This window comes from Parasteatoda tepidariorum, chromosome 9, assembly GCF_043381705.1.
Source record: "Parasteatoda tepidariorum isolate YZ-2023 chromosome 9, CAS_Ptep_4.0, whole genome shotgun sequence".
Lineage (NCBI taxonomy): Eukaryota > Metazoa > Arthropoda > Arachnida > Araneae > Theridiidae > Parasteatoda > Parasteatoda tepidariorum.
Window position 1 is genome coordinate 82,280,799 of NC_092212.1, and position 24,919 is coordinate 82,305,717.

Here is a 24,919-nt window from a genome sequence, read left to right on the forward strand (position 1 = left end):
AAGGGACAATTTTCAAACTCATTTCTCTTGTCGAACAAAAATAGAGAAAGTAAAAAGGTCATCAGTACTTTGTTAAAAAAGAAAGAACAAAAATAGCTTTAAACAAAGTAGATAAGAAAATGGACGTATAATGTATATTGTTTATATTCGCCACGGATCGGCAAGTTAAAATTCTGTCCGCGGGCCGGATAAAACCTTCCGGCGGGCCACAGTTGGCCCGCGGGCCGTAGTTTCCCCATCCCTGCTCTAAACCATGATCCATTCACCACTGAGGATATCTTACGCCAGCACTGTGCAAGCCGGATGCGGAATTCGTATCTCAGACATCGCTGGGTTCGAACCCCATAACCTCATTATTTGAAGGCGAACACTATCTCTTGAGCAACGCGGCTGTACTTTAACTATTAACACTCAACATACTGCAGTACTGGCAATAGCACCATCTGTTGAGGAATAAGAGAAGTATTTTTGCCATCAGCGGATATTTAATCACCATTTTTTTTTTTAAATTTCTTCAACAAATAGGGAGAAATTTGAGAATATACGGGCAAACAGGAGACTTTGCAGGTATGACAGTCATTCAAATATGAAAAGAAAGAAACATACCTTTTTGAGATGTCCTGTAGATGTGCCGAGGAATGTGACAGTGTAGTCATGAGTGGAGGTGGCAGCAACAGCTGTCAGGAGAATGCCAGAAAAACGCAAGACAGGAGCTGCTTCCACGGGCATGCTACCACCAAGGGGCGTGTTTACATCCATACCACAGAACTCATCGTTTATTTGCAATTGCTGTGGGGAAAAATCATTTTTAGAAAAAATTCTTAATTGCAACAACAGAGTACATAACGAATACTAACAGAGTACAGTGAAACCTCTCGGGAGCGACCACTCTCCGTTTCACAGTAAAAATGGTCGTTAATGGAAGTGGGTCATTCAAAAAAGTTACCTACTATCAGTTTAGAAGATATTTGGGTCCCTTCACAAAATATCTTTTCATAAAAAAGGACCCTTCAACCCTTCACAAAATATTTTAACTTAAAAACGGATCCTTCACAAAATGATTTATCTTTTAATCGGACCCTTCACAAATTTGTGTATCTTCATTATTGTTTTGTTAATCGAATACAATAAACCCTTCACAGGAAGGGGAAAGAAAGACAAATGTAAACGAACTAAATTTTGTCTTCGGCAGACCCTTCTTCCATTATTCGTCCGAAATGAATATTTTGCGTTGAGCAGTATAGGCTAAATACCAAATATTTGTTATGTCGCATCTCTAATTTAGTAGCTACAATTGCTGTCAAATCGTCAAAATTTAAAAGAAAGAAAAATCGTTTCGCCAAAATGGTATTCGCTACTTTTTTGTAGTTTAGGGTAGTGTGTTACTTTTTAAAATGTTCCTGTGACTGAATAAACAAGAATTGTGCATTTAGAGTCAAGTATAACTATTATTTAAGCTACAAATAACAGATAATTTATCACTTAGGTAACACTTCCTCATGCAAACGTATAATGCATCAACAAAATAAATAAATAAATAAATAAATGACCACACTGAATAAATTTTGATCCGAATTATCGGATTTTCATGGTTCAAGACTTAATTCTTAATGGTTCGAGGGGACGAACTCAGATATCAGGGGTCTGTCCAGACATTTTGTGAAAGGTCCGTTTTTGATAAATTGTGAAAAAATGACTCGTAATTTGTGAATATAAAATAAACGTTAAGTCACATTCTTTCGACCAGGGTCCGCTTTTGTGAACTTGTGCAAATAGGGTCCGTTATTGTAAAACAACTTTTTCAAGAAGTTTTAAAATTGNGAAAAACGGACCTTTCACAAAATGTCTGGACAGACCCCTGATCAGTATTATAGAAGTGCATATTATTATAAAGTTTATTATTTAACCTATTTGGAAATAAAATATAAATGACACCACACCTACTTTCAATACCAATGAAATACTTGAACGCAAAAGACCCAACGGAAATAATAAATAAAATAAAAATATCAGAACAGGTATATCTTTTAAACCAAAGAATTCATGATTTAAGGCCTGAAATGGCATTTATTTGACAGAAGGGAGTAATTAACGCCAGGCACAGCTGATGAGGTTATCTTCACAAAGGGGAGGGGAGGTTGAAAAAAAACACTTTTTTTAGAAATATTTTTATCGGACAAAAGAATGATCTTTTGTTTAAAATGAGCAGGGAGAGGGGTAAAAGTGAAGGACAAAAGATTTTGTCAAGTTTTACAAAAAGAGTCCAGATTTTTCTCTTAACTGAAAAAAAAGAAGAAAAAAAAGATCGTTATTGGTTAAAGAAAAGGGAATTCTAAGCTTTAACGATTTATTAAGTGGGCGCTCTGTGCATAATGACTTTGGATGTTGACTTCCGTTCCAGAGAGGGATTTAAACAACATGTTTAATTAAAAAAAGAAGGCAATAGAAAATATTCGGTTGTAGAACTTTATTTAGCATTATTATCTATCCTAACATTTAAAGCCGGGATTGGCAAGTTTTTTTCTTCACAGCGGAAAAATAAAAAATAAACAAAAACACTTTGGAAGAAATAGGTTCTTCCAGCATAAGTGAAAGAATTTTTCTTTAAATGAAGAAATATCACACATTAAAGCAAATTTTCAAACAATTTGTCAGGATTTTTGAGAAATTAGAACTAGCTAGTCAAATAAATGCGAGATAATAATGAATAAATTAAGATAAAACGTAGATCTATCAAAAACGTCGCGAGTGAATTTAATTCAATTTTAATTTATTTTAGAACGGAACTAGACTGGCTTTTAATTAAAGAGGTAAATTGTTCTGGCCTCAATTTGAGGTCAAGATGACCTCGAATAGGCTAATTAATTAGTGCAGACGATATTTTTATTAATTTATGAATACATGACTTTTTTTATAATTCTGACAATCATCCAAAATTGTTTAGATTAACATTAAATAAAAAAATAAATAATTATCAAAATTTCTTATGTTATTAAAAGTTATAGAATTATATTCGAATAAACGAATTTCATAAAATACGAGCAAAATGCTTTCAATTCATTTCAGCAATTTTCGAGCTATAGTAAAATATGCAAAAAATTAAAATTAAGGGGACCAAAGATTGGACCTCTCTCCTGAAAAACTATTAGGACGAATCGAAAATAAAACATTTATTCTAAGAAATATTTTTTTTTTGTTGCCTGATTTCGTAATTAAATGTTTACTTTTTTTTCTATTTATTTATTTACTTATTTTTTTAACGTAACTTGTTTGATTTCATCAGCATTTGTTAGGTCTGACACCTGTGAACAGTCAAATTTGAGTCCTAGCACACGTAAATCCGATCATAAATCAAAAGTTATTCAGTGTTTTTAGTTTATTTGTTGGGGCAATGTACTTAAAAATGCGGTATAATAAATGAATATGCTTTTTAATTGGTTATTATGTTTTACAATTAATTACATTTCTAATTAATTCATTCAGTGAATCTGACCGCCCGACTGAGAGTGCTTGTAAATACAATCTAGTTTAGATATTAGTAGTAATGTAAAAATTATTTAATACATTAATTAGATGAAAATTAAAAAAAAAATTTCACGAATGACTAAAAATAACTGCTTTAATATTTTATTTAAATAAGTATAATAAAACTTAATTTTATAATAAAATATATTCCTTAAATATCATTATTAAATTGTATGAATACTGCTAAATAAGCAAAGCACTATTAGAAAAGTTATGTTCCAAAAACAAACTGTGAGTAGTATATGTTTCGCTGAAATAGGAGCATTCACAAAAAGTTTGGACAAACCAGGGTTGGCAGGGTTTTNAATGACTAAAAATAACTGCTTTAATATTTTATTTAAATAAGTATAATAAAACTTAATTTTATAATAAAATATATTCCTTAAATATCATTATTAAATTGTATAAATACTGCTAAATAAGCAAAGCACTATTAAAAACGTTATGTTCCAAAAACAAACTGTGAGTAGTATATGTTTCGCAGAAACAGGAAAAAGTTTGGACAAACCTCTGATTACCCATTAAGAACATTGAAAACTTGACCGCTATCTCCTCTAATAATTAGTTAGTACATGTGATCACATACGATTTTTCAGTCGTCAGAAAAACTATTTTATTTTTGTAGTTTACTACAAATACTTTTTTTTAAAAAAATACAGTGACTACAAACTTTCGAAATATAGTGACTACTTCACTACTTTAACACTAGAAAGACTGAAACTTAATATATACCTACATTGCCCAAAAGCAGTCAAAATGACTGCATTGTGAAATTGATTAATTTTTTTATATTATTTGCAGTTATATAAAGCAAGCTATTAGTAAATATTAACAATAAAAATAATCATATGTTGTACAAAAAGTCCCAAAATTCTAAGAAATTGTGTCATTATAGACATCATTGTTTTTCTAATTGAAATTAAAAAGCAGTCAAAATTACTTCCTTGGGAAATCTAGTGTTAAGTAATCGAACTTTGCTGGAGAAATAAATTTACACATTTGCTCAAAACGGTTTTGATTAAAAAAATTCGCTTAAATTAAGCAAGACTTTTTTTTTTTATACAAATTTTTATTCATGATATGTTTACATGAGACAATTTGTTATTCCAAAACATTTTTTTTTCGAATTTGTTCATTTAACATTCAACTTTTCATACCTCTTACTACAGCAAATATTTAATTTAAGAAATGCGCAATTATCCAAACACTTGCAATTTTTTCATAATTAATTGTTTAACGCTCTTTTTTAATTCCTCTAAGAAATTAAGTACATCGAAATACGTTGCCTTCTTTTTAAATAACATCAATGTGCATTCGCAAGTGAAAGTATGACCGAGGTGATTAATTATCTATTTTTCGTAATGATTAAGTTTAAACATAATTTAGACACGATTCTAGATCCCGGTAACGTCCCAGTCACAGGGTCATTTTCCATTGAAGGATCCGCGAAAATTTGCACTCATAAAATTCGCAAAAACTAATTGTGTTAGTTAGAACCGTTTCTCCTTACTAACTTAACGTTAAAAGTACAAACAACTGTAATGGATCGCTGAACTAAGTTTTCATTCCAAGCAAAACTAGAAAAGCCGTAGCAAATTAAAACTTATAAATAAGGGCAGATATGAGCAAACTTGAGGAAAACCATATAATTTACAATTCTCCACGTAATTTTTAATTTTCAACAAAATGTCTTCATTACTAAATAAACAAGCGCTGACTGCTGTTTTTCGGCCCATGCTGCAACATCACCGTGGCACAATGCGCACCAATGTTTCAAATCTTCGATCGTGAACTCTGATTACGTATTCAGAAATATTCCAGGAATGAGTGATCTACTATTTATAAAACTCGTATATGCTACACACTATGCAAAGAGAGAGTTTAATCCTGGACTTAGGAGGAATGTTAAGCTGTATCTAGATGTAACCACAGCTGTGGTGCTTAGGCGATTTAGATAAAATCTTTAAATCTTGAGGTAGGTACTTTGTTTACGTCGCGCTAGAGCTGCACAATGGGCTATTCGTGACGGTCTGGGAAACGTCCCTGAGGATGATCCGAAGACATGTCATCGCAATTTTGACCTCGCATCCTCGGTCCATACGCAGGCTGATCAAAGAGGTCACCCACCCGCTTACTCCCCAATCAGCAAAATAACTTGGACCCTCATTGGACCAATGTTCATGAATCTTGGCTCAGTAAGATTATTTTATTCCGATATTGGCCCTATATAGAATTTTCCGAGTCATCCGATATTTTACAGCCACTTAACAACCAAATATTGTTCCCATATAGAATTCTCAGGTTTACCCGATATTTTGCATCCATTATTTAACCAATGTAGGTTCTATATTGGCCAATTCAGGCTCTAAATAGAATATTCTAGGACCAATATTAAAAAATCTAGACCAGGGGTCTGTCCAGATATTTTGTGAAAGGTCCGTTTTTGTAAAATTGTGAAAAAATTAATCGTAATTTGTGAATATAAAATAAACGTTAAGTCACATTCTTTCAACCAGGGTCCTGCTTTTGTGAATTTGTGCGAATAGGGTCCTGTTATTGCAAAAAAACTTTTTCAAGGAGTTTTTAAATTGTAAATAGATACAAGATTATGCTCAACACTGTAAAGTTATGATTAAAAAAGTTAAATTTTAAAAAATAAACAACAATTGCTGCTTCTAAATTAGAGATGCAACAGACAAATATTTGGTATTTAGCCTATACTGCTGAACGCAGAATATTTCGGACGGGAAGAACCGTCTGCGAAAGACAAAACTTAGTTTTTTATATCCATCTTTCTTGTTTTCTGCCCTGGAAAGGGTTTATTCGATTAACAAAACAATAATGAAGATAAAAAAATTTGTGAAGGGTCCGATTAAAAGAAAAATCATTTTGTAAAGGGTCCATTTTTATGAAAAGATATTTTGTGAAGGGTCCGTTCAAATTTTTTCTAAACAGACCCATGTAGACATACCAATATTGGTCCCTCGGTGCATGTTCTTATAGAACTCATATCGAGTCAATTTTTGAACCCAACTAGGGCCAAGTTGAAATAGTTGTTAGGGTGACCGCAGCCGGTGATGCTTGACTTCGGTCTACTATTCGTGTCTTTACGAACAGCCCACTGAAAACAGCAAAGAAAAATTTTTTTAATTCAATCATTTCTTTTTTAAAAATTGAGTGTTTTTCTGTTATTTTCCAAGTCATCCGCATAATTTGTGAGACATCAATGTAAGTCTGAAGATGTGTGCCAAAAACAGGTTCCGTAAAAGGCAAGAGAACATATTTGAATGACACGACCTTCGAATTATGGAAGTGACTGACATTTAGACACCAAAAGATAAGATTTGCAGAAAAATGTTCCCCGAAACGTTCAAAAGTCTAAATCCGGTTTGCGTAACAGCTTTCGGTAATACTACTTTAAATTCTAATAAAGAAAATAACAAAAAATTAATGATGATGATCATGATAATTTTAGTTTCCTATTTCTTTTCTCCCAAGTTTGCTTATGTAAACTGAATTAGGGATAAGACAATGCAAATAGTGTAGTGTTACAGCTTATTTGTGAACACGCAGTAATTGTAAGTGTAGTTAGTACTGTACAGTGTGTATACAATGCAAATAGTGTAGTTGTCGATATAATAATATTAATCACAATGCGAGGCCTAATGCGGACAAATAATAGGTTCTTAAATCATGAGCCATTTTCGAAAGCGTAGAAGAACTATAATTTTCTAAGTCGACAGTTGTAAGAATAGTAGCTGTTGCCTGCACGGTAATACTTAGATTTCAATTTTAACAATGGAAGAATTCTCTCTCGCTCAATGCATCGAAAAATATGTTACGATATCGATTCGGTATCCTATATTCGGTTTAAAATCTGTTCGGTAGCAATGAAATCACACAAGACATTTCATTTTATTTTATAACCATCGTTGAACAGCCGACCTAATTTTAAGGGTTTACGACTACTAATGTTCAACTCCGTAGCCTTGTCATTTTGAACCCAATCCAGAAGACAAGGAAACTCCAGGATCAACTATTGGGAGAAATTTGCCTTCGTGGAGGGCTTTTTGATGGAACTAACCCGCATTTGCGTTACATGGAGAGGAAGACCCATTGACACTACTTAAATTACTACTTAAGACAACCTAACAAAATGAATCNAACCCAATCCAGAAGACAAGGGAACTCCTGGATCGACTATTGGGAGAAATTTGCCTTCGTGGAGGACTTTTTGATGGAACTAACCCGCATTTGCGTTACATGGAGAGGAAGACCCATTGAACGCTACTTAAATTACTACTTAAGACGAACGCTACTTAAATTACTACTTAAGACAACCTAACGAAATGAATCGAAAAGAATACTTATAACGACTTACTAATTATTTAACATAATTTAAAATATTCCTTAAGCCAACATAACAAGGCAAAATGAATTAATATAGAATACACGCACACTGCGGAAAAAAAAACTAGCGATCGGGAAAACTAGAAAGGATAATTAGCTAGCGATCGGACGAAGTAGAAAGGATAATTAGCTAGCGATCGGACAAAGTAGAAAAGATAATTAGCTAGCGATCGGACAAAGTAGAAAGGATAATTAGCTAGCGATCGGACAAACAAGAAAGGATAATTAGCTAGCGATCGGACAAACAAGAAAGGATAATTAGCTAGAGATCGGACAAACTAGTAAGGATAATTATCTAAGGATCGGACAAACTAGTAAGGACAATTAGCCTTGAACGAGTTGGATGCACAACAGCGAAGTTAAATATTAGCTCAAATTAACAACAACAGTATTAGCTTATATATAGTTAGTCTAAGCTAAGAACTCCTCCCCCGCCACAAAGTCTGAGGTCAGACGACCTCAGACTGGTGCCATGGAAACAAGAATGGAGCATTTTATATAGGGTAGCTTCACTCTATGACTGCACAATAGACCTAAGAGATTCTCGCCGACCCGAGCCGAAACCACTCCAAAATAGTGATCCCTCACACCTACTTGAAATAGTCATACCTAGTTGCCATAGTCACGGCCACAGGTTCAGACGAATGTCTGGGGGAGTTCTTATTTTAGACGAACTATATGTCATAGCTCAGGCGTGCATAAATGATGTGAACACGATTTGCATTTCGACAAAAACAATACGTTGTTCAAGACAAGAGAGAGAGAGAAAAAAAAACTTACCGTTGGGTAGCATGATTGACTAGGATTAATGAAATCCAATCCCCTCTGTCCATTTCCATTGAAACAGTGCTGGATGTTTTGGGTGAACTTTCTGTGCACGGCTGACAGTGCGTAGACGCACAGAGCGGAATTGGGACTGGGCTTGTTGTAGATGTCCGCCTCATCTTTGGATTTGGCAAAAACGGCGAAGAGGACATTATCCTGAGCGGATATGCCCAGCGACTTGGCGAGCTCGGATCCCGGTCTGCCGACGTAGGCGGCTTGAGCGAGGTTGTAGTCCGTACCGTCTGTACGGCAGACGAGTGGCACTTCCGTATAAGAGTAGTACTGAACGTCCCTCTGGCAGACCCGCACCAGCTTCGATATGAAGGGTTTGGGTGGATCTGTGGAGAGCTTCTGGACTGTGACGAAATAGGAGAAGCCTTTGCTGCTGAAGCCGTAGACGTAGGTTATAGGGTAGATCTCCCGCGACATGCTGTTCAGCATGATTTTCGTGCCCGTGGTCACGCCACTGTGGGCGATCACGAACATGTTGCTGGGATCTAGACTTCTGCTACTTACGGCAGGCACGTCAGATCGATATGGCCCGTTGCCCGTGTACGACACCCCAACATAGAGGACGTGGGTCCGCGGTAGATTCTTTGGTCCCGGAGCTATGAAAGCGACAGTAGAAGCGGTGGCGTTGTTGGCCACGACCGACTCACTGGCCGGTGTCTCGAAACTGGACACGTCGTTCAAGTCGTGGACAGTACAAGTTCCTTGGAAGAGACTACCGCACGCGATCAGCTTGCTCTGGGAGTAGTCGACCACCAAAGCCTTGTTGTAGTAGTCCGTCTGTCTCTTCGCCTCGTTTGGGCACACACGTGTAACAGGGCATTTCGGGCTGTCCTCCTGGGGTCCCATGATGGCCTCCGCCTCCTTTTTCAGGTCCCTAGATAGTTGGAAGATTCGATTCACACCGCCTATGTAAACTCTCTCTGTGTAATCGTGCACCGTCATGTGATTGAACCTCTCTATCTCGGGATCTTCGAAGAAGGGATAGTGCAGATCTTCGCCCCGCAGGCAGCAGAAAAAAGCGATGAACGGGAGCAGCACCCATCGCTTCTGCCGCTTTTTCATGGCGGCGGCAATTAACAACTCTTGGACACCTCAGTTTACCTGAAAAATAAAAATCTGCTTAGTCAACTAAATATGGAAAAAAATTTATATCCAACAATATCTACTGAACTTAATTGCTTTAACATTAATGAAGGATTTCTTCCATGAAGGGTATTTGAACTTTATGGGGGTATTTAAATTTTTCACCTCATTATAGATAATAAGAAAATTGATTAGAACCTAAAATAGCTATTTAAGTCCCTCCCTTTTCGATGGTCAGATGAAATATCGTTCAGTCCATTTTATTCATTTTCTGATTGTTAACTTTGTCATCTAGCTGCGAAAAATTCATATCCTTACTGACATTCGGGCGGAATTCAACTAAATTTTCGGAATTACGATGACTCAATTAAGCCAATCAGAAGCCTATATCTTTGTAAACATATCGCGTTTTGCGATATGTAAAAATACAGGCTTTTGATTGGCCAAATTTGTCCACCCTAATTGAGAAAATTTAGCTAAATTCCGCCCTAGAAACCCATGGAACATAGATTATGTTCATACGATTGATTAATGAAGAAGCTAACATAAAACTGATGGATACTGATGTTTGTACTGATATTTTGCTTAACAAAAAAAAAAAGTTCATTAAAGAAGAAAACACAAAATAAACTTTCCATTCGATTTATGGGCACCCTCTGATGTGGGGGCTAAATGCAACAGCCCCGTATGCCCCTGCCCTAGTCAGGCTACACCGCCAACAAATGGTCATAATTTAATAAAGCTACCCGTTTTTAAATGGCATGTAGAGAAACCAGTAAAACATCCATCTGAGGCCCCCAAAAATATATTAACGAGACAGTTCAAATGCTAAGCTTAAAATAAGAAAAATTGTGAAGAGTTTAATAGGGAAATTAAATGTCTTAATCCTAAGTTTAGGCCTGATGTTCAATCAACTGAAATTGAAGTGATATTTGGAAAAGATGAAATCATTGGATTATGTAAAAGATTTAATAAAAGAACTGTTTCAGAATTTTTAAGACTGCAGGTATGTTTATAATGTCTACACCTATGTATAGCGCAGATGATTATTTTTTACAGTAAAACTTTATTTGTATTCCTTCCCTTAACGTGCTTAATTCAGCATTCACATAATTTATACTTAGCTGGTATAGGTTACTGGCCACTTATTTCAAACATTGAACAAAATAATAACAATGGTGGAACTTTTCTTTTGAAACAAGGTTCATTTTTGAAGTGGAGAAACATTTTACGAAACCGGAGTGAAATAATATAATTCTACAGGGTATTAAATTTTTTTAATTTCAATTTGTTACTGAGTGCGTAGCCAAATCTCTCAACAATAAACAATCACCATTAAAGTACTTTTTAAGCACTGCATACATTAACAAAATGCTAAATAATTTTCAAAGACTTTACATGATCGTGATAAAATAAATAGTTTTTGACAATGAACTCTTTTCTTGATTATATTAGTCACCATAAAAAGATCAAGAGATATTTTTCGGTTCGATTTCAGAGGGTGGAAAATGAAGCCTGAAATGGAGAACATCTTGTAAAATGCAGCAGAGTTGCACGTGTGAGAGTGCAAGAATTTAACCGAACCCAGCTCAGTAGACGCACATGCGGTCTCGCAAGTATTTCATCAAACATGTAAAATGATTGGAGCTTTCATACGCTATGGACCGACGGTACGTCGAAATGGATTGTGCTTGAGTGAATGTGAAAACGTTCAATAAGAACAATGTGAAAACCACGATTTTGCATAATACTCGGTTAAAATCGACATGGTAAAGAAAAATTAATCTCATTTTCGAAAAAGGAAACATAAGCACTTTTTAAAAACACCCCACGAAAAAAAGCACCTTTAAAAAATGGAAAACGAGCACCTTTAAGCACTTTTTAAAAACTGTACGAGGGAGACATCTTAACAAGCGTCATTGAAGTTCACGGAGAGTAAGAATGGATAGATTATCCAAATATTTTTTTAACTTCACACAGGGTTCGTTGCCAGATTTTTCAACAAAAAAAAGCACCTTTTAAGCACTCAAAAAATATTTTTAATCACTTTCCAAGAAAAAAAAATCATAATTAGGATCTGCGCAGTGAATTTTTTTTTTTTTTAATCGTTTAACGTTCTTAATTTATAAACACAAAGTATTTTTTAAAAACTTGACTTAATGATGATAAGAATAAACATTTTCTGATAAATATTGCAGAGAAAATTGTGAAAATCATGCATTTCCTGTAATTTAGACGTTGATACGTTATTATAATACGTTATCATGAATTAATCATACGTTAAGGACCGACTGCAAGCCGAAATGGATTGTGGTTGAAGGAATGTGAATGAACAACGTGAAAACCACGATTTTGCATACACAGTGAAAAACGACAGGGTAAAGAAAAATAATATCTTATTCGAAAAGGGAAAATTAAGCACTTTTTAAAAACACCCCATGAAAAAAAAGCACCCTTAAGGGATTTAAAAAACGAAAATCGAAAATGAGCACCTTTACTTTTATCGTACTTTTTAAAAACGCTACGTACCACATTATATTGAGTCGCTTTTTGTTCAATAAACGCACATTATACACACACAAACATATGTATATATATTTGCACACCATACAACAATGCTAGTTTTCACAGGTTATCCTTGCTGTATTAAAGCAATGGAGAGAAAGGATCTTCTACAAAACAAACTCTAACCAAGTCTCTCGGCAGTCGAAGTGTGGAGCGACATTTCTTTTTCTAACTATGTGACAATGGCTGCAGGTCGACTTAAAAGTGTAGCAGCAATTTGTAAAGATTGTTGAAAAGCTCTGTTGCGTGCAGTGAACAAACATGCATATTTCATGAAGACGGAGAATGAATTTTGAATACACGAAAATTCCCTTTTCCGACCTTCCATCAAAGAGCTCGTTCCTCCTGACATCTTGCTGCAACACGCCACTTGAAATCAATGCCGATAGTAGTTAGAATAGGATATTCAAGCTAATCATTTACATTCACTTGATATATGAATTCGTTTTATATAAGTATTTGGCTGTCTTTCCCCCTAAGAGTTTATTGGGTGACAGAAAGGTTTGGTAACAGAACAGACGGATATTTATTTTTATATTTTATAACCGCCACTGAACAGACGATCCAATTTTTTGCGTTTACGGCTACTAATAATCAACTCCGTAGCCTTGTCATTTTGAAACCAATCCAGAAGACAAGAGAACTCCTGGATCAAGTATTTTATTTTATAACCGTTGTTCAACAACCGACCCAATTTTTTGTGCTTACGGCTACTAATAATCAACTCCGTAGACTTGTAATTTTGAACCCAATCCAGAAGACAAGAGAACTCCTGAATCAAGTATTGGGTTAAATTTGCCCTCGTGGTGGATTTTTTGATGGAATTCACCCGCATTTGCGATACATGGAGAGGCAGACCACGAGAACCTCCCACGGTTAGCCTATCGGCCTGGGGACTAACCCATGATCCGTTTACCACTAAGGATATTTCACTTCAGCACTTTGGTCGGTGCAAGCCGGACGCGGAATTCGTATCGAACAGTCATCGCCGGCATCGAACCCGGTTCACCTCATTGGAAAGCGAACGCTCTATCCCCGTAGCCACCATGGTTCTCAACTTTTTTATAACCGTCGCCCTATCTTCCCCACTCAACCCAGTGCCCTACCAACCAGGCTATTCCGGCCCTGGATCAAGTATTGGGAAAAATTTACCTTCGCGGAGGACTTTTTGATACAACAAACCCGCATTTGCGTTACATGGGAGAGAAAAACCTCCCATGGTTAACCTGACGTCAAGGGAGGGGACTCTAACCCAATATCCGTCTACCACCGAGGAAATTTTACGTCAGCACTGTGGTCGTATCGACCAGCCATCGGTGGGACGCGAACCTCATTGGAAGGCGAGCGCTTCATCCTCCGAACCATCACGGCTCAGACGGATATTATGTGCTTCTTTAAAGAGGACTTACAAATTAAAACTTTGTTTATTTAGAGAGTGACGATCTCTGATTGGCTGACAGCCAATATTTACTGAAAAGTAAAGAAACAAAAACTTCTCTAAACAGTTACTAAGCATCGTCGAGATATCTTTATTCAGCGAACTATTGGAAATATAGGTCGGTATTCTTTTTTCCTAATTTTAGGGTTTACGGGGTTCCATGTTGTACCATCACCTGTGGTCCACCTGTTGTACCAGCCGTAAGCAAAAGGCTAAGTATTCCACTTCGCACTGAAATGAACTAGAAGGTTCCAAAACCATCATAACGGAGAGAGTAAAAGTGCGGAGAGAGGGAAAATCGTGCAACATTGAGGCATCGATTCTACTTACAAAGAGTGCAGTGATATAAAGCGCGTTTATGAAAATAAAACTCATTATAAGCAGGAGCCATTCCGGACTTATTATGAAAGTACCTGTTTCTGCAATTTTATCGAAAAATTAAGATTGTTTTTTGTGGAAAGGATTTCGTTTTAAGTATTCAATTTTAAAAATGAAACAAATTGTGGAGTTTCAATAAAATAATTCGTGACTGGAAATTGGTCATTTTTTATGGGTATTTGAGAGTGGTTCGCTTTTATGGCAAAATAATTTGGGAAGGGTCCGTTCTTAGGACAAAATAATTCGTTGATGGTTCACAAACAGAGCCGATTTCCCCAGAATACACCCCTGTAAATGCGTAACTAAAATTGCACAAAATAAAATAATAAATAAATTCAATAATATAGACAGAAAATGTCTTATTTCATGAAAAGCTTTTACACCATCTCTAAAATCTATTTACAGCCGAGTGATTTTAAAAGGCGTATAATCTCATTTGAAGTATAGAAGGGAGGGCTAATCCTGGAGGCGCCTATAATCTTCATCCGGTCTAAATTTCCTCCCACGCACACACCCCCTTTTAAAAGTAGAGGGGAGGGGGGGGGATGGAAACTCCTAATGGAAACAAAGCTTGGGTAATCTGGGAAAAAAGGGGATCCGAAGACCACCTGTTGAGGCTTAGAAAACAGGAAAAACTAATATCCTGAAGAGGGGCCGCCCTAAATAGTTTGTCCGGTGAAGATTTATGGATAAAGCACGGATATGGGAAAATATTCCACCTGCCTAATAAAAATATTTTTCTCTTGTTCTCCATCCTTGTTTTCATTTCTAATCTAAATTGGAAAAAAAAACCTCTGCCAGAAAGGGAATTGAGTCAGATACGTAGACGAGAAATTCTTAAAAGATTGTTTTCGAAGATTTTTTGACAAGAAAAATATTTAAAACGAGGCGGAAAAAATAGTTCGTCAAAGTTAAGCATTTATAAGCAAAAATATAAAATTTCTTGTTAAAAGCAAATTACATTGACACTTAAAAAACGAGCAAATATTTAAATGGGGAGGGGGAAAGCGGAAAAAAAAAGTTTTTCGCGATACAGGCGTAGCCAAATTTTTCAACAAAAAATAAGCACCTTTTAAGAACTCAAAAAATATGTTTAAGCACTATATACATTAATAAAATGCAAAATAACTTTCAAACACTTAACATGATCATAATAAAATAACTAGTTTATGACAAAGAACTCTTTTTTTGATTACATTAGCTACCACGCGCTAAGACGAAAAATCATTCAAATAAAGGCATAATTTTCAATATTCGCATTTTTTCATGACCCTAAAACAATAAAATGAATAAGAAATTTTTCACATTGTTAAAAAAATTAATCACGAACGCTATTTATTAAACTTTGGAAAACTTTTGTTAAATTTTTCAAAAAACGGACGCTAATTAATTAAAAAAAAGTATGGAAGAAGCAAGAAGAAATAGGATGTACAACTTTTTTTTACCACAACAATAATAAAAACAAACATTAATTAGGGTAATTCATATGTCGATGAAATATCATGACTAATTAAACAGGGACCTCAGCAGGAAATGCAATATTATTTGCTGTTATTAATACACAAAAAAAGTTTCGTAAGCATTTGTTACGACATTTAACTTTATAGTTTTATTCTTAAAGTTAGGTTTCAAACAGGGTTTCCGCTACGGTAGCTTTTTTCGCAAAATGCGAAAAGACCCCTCAAAANAATTCTTAAAGTTAGGTTTCAAATGACATTTGGCGGAAGAATCACGTGAATGCAAACGTTTCGTTAACAGGAAATAGGTCAAACATATTTTATTTTAATACCGTCGTTGAACAGCTGATCCAATTTTGGGTTTACAGCTAGGAATGCTGAACTCCGTAGCCTTGTAGTTTTGAACCAATCCAGAAGATAAGGAAACTCCTGGATCAAGTATTGTGAGAAATTTGCCTTCGTGGAGGACTCTTTTGATGTAACTATCCCTTATTAGCGTTACAGGGTGAGGAAAACCGCGGAAATCTCCCACGGTTAGCCTGACAGCAAGGGAACTCTGACCCCTGATCAGTTTACCATTGAGGATATTTTACGTCAGCACTGTGGTCGGTGCAAGCCGGATGCGGAATTTGTATCAACCCACCATCGCTGAGATTCGAACCCGGTTCCCCTCACTTGGTGGGCGAACTCTACATCCCTCGAGATCACGGTTCATAGGTCAAATATAGGTAAATTTCGTTACATTATAAGTTTTTGATTCGCAGAAGTCCGCAATAATAGTCTCGAGATGCGATGCGATACTCGCGATTTTTGCGACAAAAATCACATGCCGTACTTTTAGTTTTTAGGCTCGGAAGAATGATACGAAAAACCCGGAATAAAATCCACCCCTGTTGCCAATAATTACCACTTATTCTAATCAGGAATATTTTCTCTCAACTCGAGAGGCAAAAATAAGGAAAGTACAATCAAGTAAAATCCGTTTGGGGGACCAACAACCTCTGAAGCACTGTATCAATGAAACATCCAATAAAAGTCTTTTCTGTAAAAGATTTACGATATTAGGTTTTAGTTATTTTCAAGGCGATTAGTTACAGACAATCGTTCGAGAACAACTGTATTTTCCAGCGTAATCAATCTTAATTAGCTAACTGGAAACGATAATCACTTTTAAAGTTTCCGACACTTTACTTTTGTTTGAAAATACTATAGCATTTAAAAAACAATCTTAAAATTAATATTTAATTATCATTTACGATGAAATTAACAAAAGAAATTAAATTTTCAATCGCCATTAGAGAAGGAAAAACATTTGACTCTGTTTAGTAGATCCCCGTAACCATCAAAAATTCGAGAGATTTTTCGGTGCGATTCCAGAGGGTGGAATAGAGAATCTCTTGCAAAATGCAGCCAAGTTGCACCATGAGAGACAAAAATCCTCTGAATCCAGCTCAGTGTACGCAAGTATTTCATCAAACATGTAAAACGAATCTTGCTTTCATACACTAGTACGCCGAAATAAATTGGACTTGACTTAATTGTGAAAACGTTGATTAGGACAATGTTTTTTTACGTATTTCGTGGCGAAAATCAACNGGAAAGGGGGGGGGTGGAAGAAAGACAGATGTAAAGGAACTAAATTTTGTCTTCGGCAGACGCTTCTTCCTTTATTCGTCCGAAATGAATATTTTGCATTCAGCAGTATAGGCTAAATACCAAATATTTATACGTTGCATCGTTAATTTAGTAGCTGCAATTGCTGTTTATTTTTTAAAATTTAATTATATATTTACAGTGTTGAGCATAATCTTGTATGTTTTTTCAATTTAAAAACTCCTTGCAAAAGTTTTTTTGCAATATCGGACCCAATTTGCACGAATTCACAAAAGCGGACCCTGGTTGAAAGAATGTGACTTAACGTTTATTTTATATTCACAAATTACGAGTAATTTTTTCACAATTTTACAAAAAACGGACCTTTCACAAAATGTCTGGACAGACCCCTGATCACGGTTCATAGGTTAAATATAGGTAAATTTCGATTCGCAGCGTTTTTGATTCGCAGAAGTCCGCAATAATAGTCTCGAGATGCGATACTAGCGATTTTTGCGACAAAAATCACACGCCGTACTTTTAGTTTTTAGGCTCGGAAGAATGATACGAAAAACCCGGAATAAAATCCACCCCTGTTACCAATAATTACCACTCTTTCTAATCAGGAATATTTTCTCTCAACTCGAGAGGCAAAAATAAGGAAAGTACAATCAAGTAAAATCCGTTTGGGGGACCAACAACCTCTGAAGCACTTGAAACATCCAATAAAAGTATTTTTTGTAAAAGATTTACGATAATAGGTTTTAGTTATTTTCAAGGCGATTAGTTACAGACAACCGTTCGAGAACGACTGTATTTTCCAGCGCAATCAATCTTAATTAGCTAACTGGGAACGATAATCACTTTTAAAGTTTCCGACACTTTACTTCTGTTTGAAAATACTATAGCAATTAAAAAACAATCTTATAATTAATATTTAATTATCATTTAATAATAAATTGCATAATTGAAATTTTAGAATAAATTTGAGGTTTTCAATCTCAAAACCAGTTCGATCCATTTTCGATCCTTTTTAATGAACTTGTTTTCGTGTGTGTGTGTTTGATCGAAATATCGAATGCATTTTAAATATTAACCTAGATATATCTACGCATACTACACTAAAATCATCAGCTGTGAACATCATGAGATTGTTACGTTTCAAGATTTTAGTGACTACTCAGGGTGCGTAGACAAATTTTTCAACAAAAAATAAGCACCTTTTAAGCACTCAAAAAATATTTTTAAACACTTTAAAAAAATATATCATAATTATTTAGGGTTTCTAAGTTTTCGACAATTGATAGTTTTATTTGCTTGCCAGAGACGAAGACGATGGCGCGTCACCAACGATGAAATTAAATTTTCAATCGCCATTAGAGAAGAAAAAAAAATTGACACTGTTTAGTAGATCCCCGTAACCATCAAAAATTCGAGAGATTTTTCGGTGCGATTCCAGAGGACGGAATAGGGAATCTCTTGCAAAATGCAGCAAAGTTGCACCATGAGAGACAAAAATCCTCTGAATCCAGCTCAGTGTACGCAAGTATTTCATCAAACATGTAAAACGAATCTTGTTTTCATACACTAGTACGCCGAAATAAATTGGACTTGACTTAATTGTGAAAACGTTGATTAGGACAATGTTTTTTTACGTATTTCGTGGCGAAAATCAACAGGGTAGGAAAAAAAAATCTCACTTTGGAAAAGAAAAAAAATTAAGCACTTCTTAAAAACACCCATTGAAGAAAGCACCATTAAGGGCTTTTAAAAAACGAAAATAAGCACCTTTAAGAATACGCTGCGCACCCTCAGGGGTCTGTCCAGACATTTTGTGAAAGGTCCGTTTTTCGTGAAATTGTGAAAAAATTACTCACATTCCTTCAACCAGGGCCCGCTTTTATGAATTTGTGCAAATAGGGTCCGTTATTGCAAAAAAAAATTTTTTTTCAAGGAGTTTTTAAATTGTAAAGACATACAAGATTATGCTCAACACTGTAAAATTATAATTAAAAAAATTAAATTTTCAAAAATAAACAACAATTGCTCCTTCTAAATGAGAGATGCAACATACAAATATTTGGTATTTAGCCTATACTGCTGAACGCAGAATATTCATTTCGGACGAATAATGGAAGAATCGTCTGCCGAAGACAAAACTTAATTCGTTTACATCCATCTTTCATGTTTTCTGCCCTGGAAAGGGTTTATTCGATTAACAAAAAAATAATGAAGATAAACAAATTTGTGAAAGGTTCGATTAAAAGAAAAATCATTTTGTGAAGGGTCCGTATTTAAGTTAAAATATTTTGTGAAGGGTCCGTTTTTAAGCTAAAATATTTTGTGAAGGGTCCGTTTTCATGAAAAGATATTTTGTGAAGGATCCGTTAACGGACCCAAATTTCTTCTAAACAGACCCCTGACCCTGTTGCTGCTAGCAAAATTTATCACTGTATAGAATTCACGCTCTATCGATAGATTGACTACATTTTCGACAACCTTGAGAGCTCAAATATCCATTGGAAAAATCTATGCTTATATGAATATCAAGATACTTGTTGCAAGCAGTATTTATATTTTATCACCTAACAAAATTTCGATTGCCAGGGGAGTTCTTTGCTTCAGACTAACTTTATCGCGTCTTCGACAAAGAGTTGCGCACAACGATTTTTGGTGCAAGTTCAGAGTGTATTTTCTCCTTGCTAGTCCACTTAAAAAGTCGTTAAAAGTCATCATGGGTTAGAGTCCTTTTGCCGCCAGGCAAACCGTGGGAGGTTCTCGTGGTCTTCTCGATAAAGCAAATGTGGATAAGCTACAAAAAAAAAAAGTCCTCCAAGAAGGCAAAATTTCTCCTCATACTTGATCAAGGAGTTTCCTTGTCTTCTAGATCGGGTTTCCAAATTACAATTCCCCGGATTTGAACATTAGTAGTCGTAAACCCAAAAAAATTGGGTCTGCTGTTCAACGACGGTTATAAAATATAAAATGAAAAAGTCCTTCTGAAGAAATCAGAGCAAAGGCATTGGCCCGCATTGGGCTTTCTGGCCAACTATGATGATGAATCCACTTAAAAAAGTTAATTTATAATTTCACTTCATTCTTTGGTAAAAGAGTTAACAGCATTCTTTCTAAAAATAAGTGTTATGAAAATTCGAATACCTGTCCTGAAAATAACAATTTTTGTAAGAAACCTCTGACGACGATTTCAAAAATTGCCGCGAGTAAACGTTAATTTCTATGCGTCGCATGCATAATGCATAAGCACATCGCTATTCTGTCAATCAACTACGTGATGACCTTTGATGACGACTCGTGAAAACTAGTTTTTTTGTTCGACAAATTCTGAAAATTTCTATTATGACTCACGAAATCTACGCCTCATTTGTTTTTTCTCTCCGCCTCCACGTCGAGATGCGTTTAAATTACAATATGGCCCTCGCCTGAGCAACGATAGTCATAAGCCGATAATTAATATTTGAAATAATGTTATAACTTCTTAAGTAACTAGCAATATTAAAAAAAAAAAACTTTAAATCAATTTCTACTCAATTCAACAAAGAAAATTTTTATTTTAGTTACATTTTATTAAATAATAACAATTTCTTTCTCCCCCATATAAAACTAAAGTTAATTCATTAATTAAATTTAATTAATTAAATTTAATGAATAAATTCATAATTAATTAAATATAATGAATTCAGGGGTCGATCCAGAAATTTTGTGAAAGGTCCGTTTTTGTAAAATTGTGAAAAAAGGTTAGTTGTGAAAAAAGGTAGGTTTTAATTGTGCGCATTTTAATTTTTTTTTTTTAAAATAACATGAATAATTACTAAACATTATTTAAAATTAATACAGTATAAATATTATAAGAAACAAGATAATATTTATTTCTAATTCTGAACTATGAATAATGTAAATAAAGATTTAGTTTCAAAATCGTCCTCTTATTATAGAATTATTATACATATTAAAACTTTCTATTTAGAAATACACTGTTTTAAATTCTAACTGACATTTATGTTTTAAACAATTCAAATTTATTAAATTTTAATTTTCATTTAGTAGTAGCTTTTTTAAAATAAATAAAAAGAAAAAGAAATATTAATCAGAGAAAAGTATTTGTTGCGTACAACTTTAGATTTAGCAGAATGAAATAGCAATACAATATTTAGAATAAAAACAATTAGTATTAGTCTGTCCATTTGACGCAGCCAATCAATTGCAAAGAAATAAAATGACGGTTTGATATAAATAAACCAGAGGTACATTTTATATCTACAGTAATTTAATGACAGATTTATTTTTTTTTAAATTATTACAAATCTTTGTTAAATTACAAATATCAAATTTGTCACAATTAGTTTCCTGTAATTTCATTTGCTTATTAAAATGAATGTAAAATTTATGCTTTTTAACCCTCAACGCACCACATCCCGATCGGCATAATTTAAGGTCTTTTTTATTTTCTTTGCCTTTGGGATACGATTTTTAAATAGACATATTCAAACTACCTACGTACAGTAGTTTACAAACCACACAGTAATTTTTCATTTAAATATTTACAGATATTTTTTAAAAAAATTCCGATTACAAGTTTAACTTATATAAACTAAATGCATAAAAAAAAAATTACTAAGAATTAATTTTTAACTATTTATTGAACACGGTAGACTTGTTACAATTTTAATCATTGAAGTTTTTTTAGGAAAATAATTGCTCGTTATTTTTTTTATTTCCTTGTAACTAGCTGAAAGCATTGAGATTTTTAAAAAAAATCAAATTTTTCTGCACTGATAGTTTTGGCTTTGATTCGGCAAACGACAGCCCATAGCAATTAAGCCCTTGGGTAGGTCCAGAAAATCTGAAAACCCCTCGAAAACGTAAACAAAGAGGGGTCTTGTTAAAAATTAAACCATCGGAAATGTTAATATTCGTGATTGAAGAAATTAATGGCACATCCGCAAATATCAAACGTTTTATAAAACAGTGCAATAAATCTTTCGGCAACAGAAAACGTTCACCATTTGTTGTAAAAACACACGACGAGGTTTAAAAAAAAAATGAAACTTAACTTCAAAATCATTCTTTCCTATAATAATAAAACAAAAAAAAAGTTTCAGGAAGAATATACCTAAAAGGAAAAATGCAAGTACGTATATAAACAGAGGCCAAGAAGTAAAAATAAAGAAAAATTTGAGCAGAGGAGAAAAAAGCGGCGAGCGTGGTTTTCAACCATTAGCGATCATGAAAAAAAGTGGCAGGCGAACGAAAAAGAAAAATTGCGATAGAAAAAGAAAGGAAAGTCGAAGCCAAACATGAAGTGGGAGAAAAGGAAAAAAAATAAAGCCAAACGGGCTTGGCATCTTTTGGCGCTTTATAGACAGTCCACTTCGAATCGAAGCATTATCTGTACAGCGAGTAAGTGTGACACAGTTGAGAAACATAAGAAACAGGCCTTCCGATAGATTTATTCGCGTGTAAAGTCATTTCCTTGTAAGGTTTCCGGGAAGGGGTGGGAAAATGTGTGAAAAGGAACGATTTTCGACGAAGCAAATTATTCAGACTCTTTCAATTAAATTGCACTTAAAAAAAAGTGTTTTGGTTTTTCCTTCTATGTCTAGCTTGTGATATGCAAGATATATGTTGTTTTTTTTCTTCCGAAACGCGGTGAAGTCAATTTTTTGAACGTTGGAATGGGGGTGGACATTCAGATATTAAGTATATTTTTGGCAATCCCTTGTCAGCTAAATTAATCAAATTACAAATATCGACCATGCATTTATGTAAGCTAGTCACATCCTATCCCCTCTGGCTTTCGCTCTAATGTTACTGTTTTTACCTAACTTAAAGATTCAATATTGAAAAAAAATGAAAACTTAAAATGGCAAAAAAATTTACGTTTATAGTCACTTTAGAAAAATTTTTCAAGAATTTTCTTTGGATGTCTTCTTTGTTTTCCTTTTGTGGTCTTTAAACCTCTGAAACATTTCGAGGAAGTTTTTTTTTTTACAAATTTTCATTTCCTTAAATTTCACTTTCTTTTCAAATTTAAATATTTTTTAAAAAAAATATCTTTAGTCTAATTAAATACAGAAAAACATTGGATTTTGATGAATTACGCCAGTGTTTCCCAAACTTATGACCTAAATGTTTACCCTTGTCGTACCCTTTCTAAATTTTTTCGTAACGCTGTGTACCACTAATAAAGAAATGAATGTATTTTTTAAAAAATATGTTGTTGTTTTTTGTACAAGTTTTGTTAATAAGTTTATTTGCATCAGTGAAAAGTATGATATTGTTTCTGCTGAGATTTAAAAAAAAAATTGCAACTGGCTGTTGACACCACTAATTATTTACTGTTAACTCTGCAAAAAATAGCCAATAGAAAAATACGTAATCGGAAATTTTCATAGCTATCTTTGTTTTTAAATAAAAATATTTGAAATTTTCGTTTGTTACAAGACATTTCGCATAAGAACGCGCACCCCCGCTAAACTGTTCCCGTACCCTTAGGGGTATGCGTACCACACTTTGGGAAACACTGTATTACGCAATGCATTACTCCATGTCCGAGAATTGATTATTCATATTCAGCTGATATAGTCCTAGGTGGACTAAGAGATACTAGCAAAATATTTTTTCGTATTTTTCCTAGGTTTCAGCTTTATTGTAAAGTGCCAATATCAGGTTGAATAATAAGATAAGAAATAATTTATCAGGTTATAATTTTTCAGGTTGAATAATAAGAAAAGAACAATTTTATTACTAGTAAGAAAAAATTAATTTTCGAAGATTTTTGTAACTGACTCCCTCTGCGACTTATCATACGGAACATATTTAATGTCAAAATGTTCTAAAAAAAGACAGCAAAAAATAAAGGGGCGCAGATCAACGTCTCCAATGGCAAAACGAATATAAGGATTTAAAAAAAAAATCGGAATTTGGGGGGTGGGATGATATAACTAAGAGAACATAACACCGCACAATGAATTAGGGCAAAAGAATGTTAAAATGAAATTCAAGCAGGCGGAAAGTGATGAAAATTTCATTCGAATAAAGAGACCACCACTTATCTGTTAACGCCAACCCCCTAGATAAAAAAAAAGGGGGGGGGATTTGTATCCTCACCCATCTTTACTCAACATCTGACATGCCCCTCAATCCCAAAATGCAAGATCTTCAGAAAAATATAGAAACACGTTAAATTAAAAAAAAACCGCTATCACCTACCGCTAAAATTAATAAAGAAGGGAAAATGTTCACCTTTTACTGCAACGCATGGGTTTCATTAACAATCCCTGCTGCATAGCTTAAAATTATAGGTTTTCCTAGATCCTAGAACATGGCGCGTTTTTCAACAAAAAATAAACACCTTTTAAGTACTATGTAAGCACTCAAAAAATTGTTTTAATAATTACTTTCCAAAAACAGTTATAATTAGGATCTGTGCAGGAATAAAAATAATTTTTTTTTCATCGTTTAAACTTCTTAATTTATAAACATAAAATCAATAAAATTAAAAAAACATTTTCAAACACTTTACATAATCACGATCAAACAACTAGTTTCTGATAAATATTGCAGAGAAAATTGAGAAAATCATGCTTCTTTTGTAATTTAGAACGACAATCGA

The 24,919-nt window shown here is 34.3% G+C and overlaps 1 protein-coding gene across 3 annotated transcripts in view; it reads right to left on the minus strand.

Moving 5' to 3' along the window:
- Positions 1-24,919, minus strand: part of LOC107440642 (plexin-A2) — a 471,562-nt gene that overhangs the window by 91,898 nt on the left and 354,745 nt on the right. For 2 of the 3 annotated variants that reach the window (XM_071184824.1, XM_043049324.2), the window contains exons 2-3: positions 8,716-9,873; positions 607-789 (exon numbers count right to left, since the gene is read on the minus strand). In XM_071184824.1, coding sequence (XP_071040925.1) covers positions 607-789; positions 8,716-9,834 — 1,302 coding nt within the window. In that variant the 5' untranslated portion in view covers positions 9,835-9,873. Of the gene's footprint in view, positions 1-606; positions 790-8,715; positions 9,901-24,919 lie in introns of all 3 variants that reach the window. The other variant, XM_071184823.1, reaches the window with a different exon arrangement.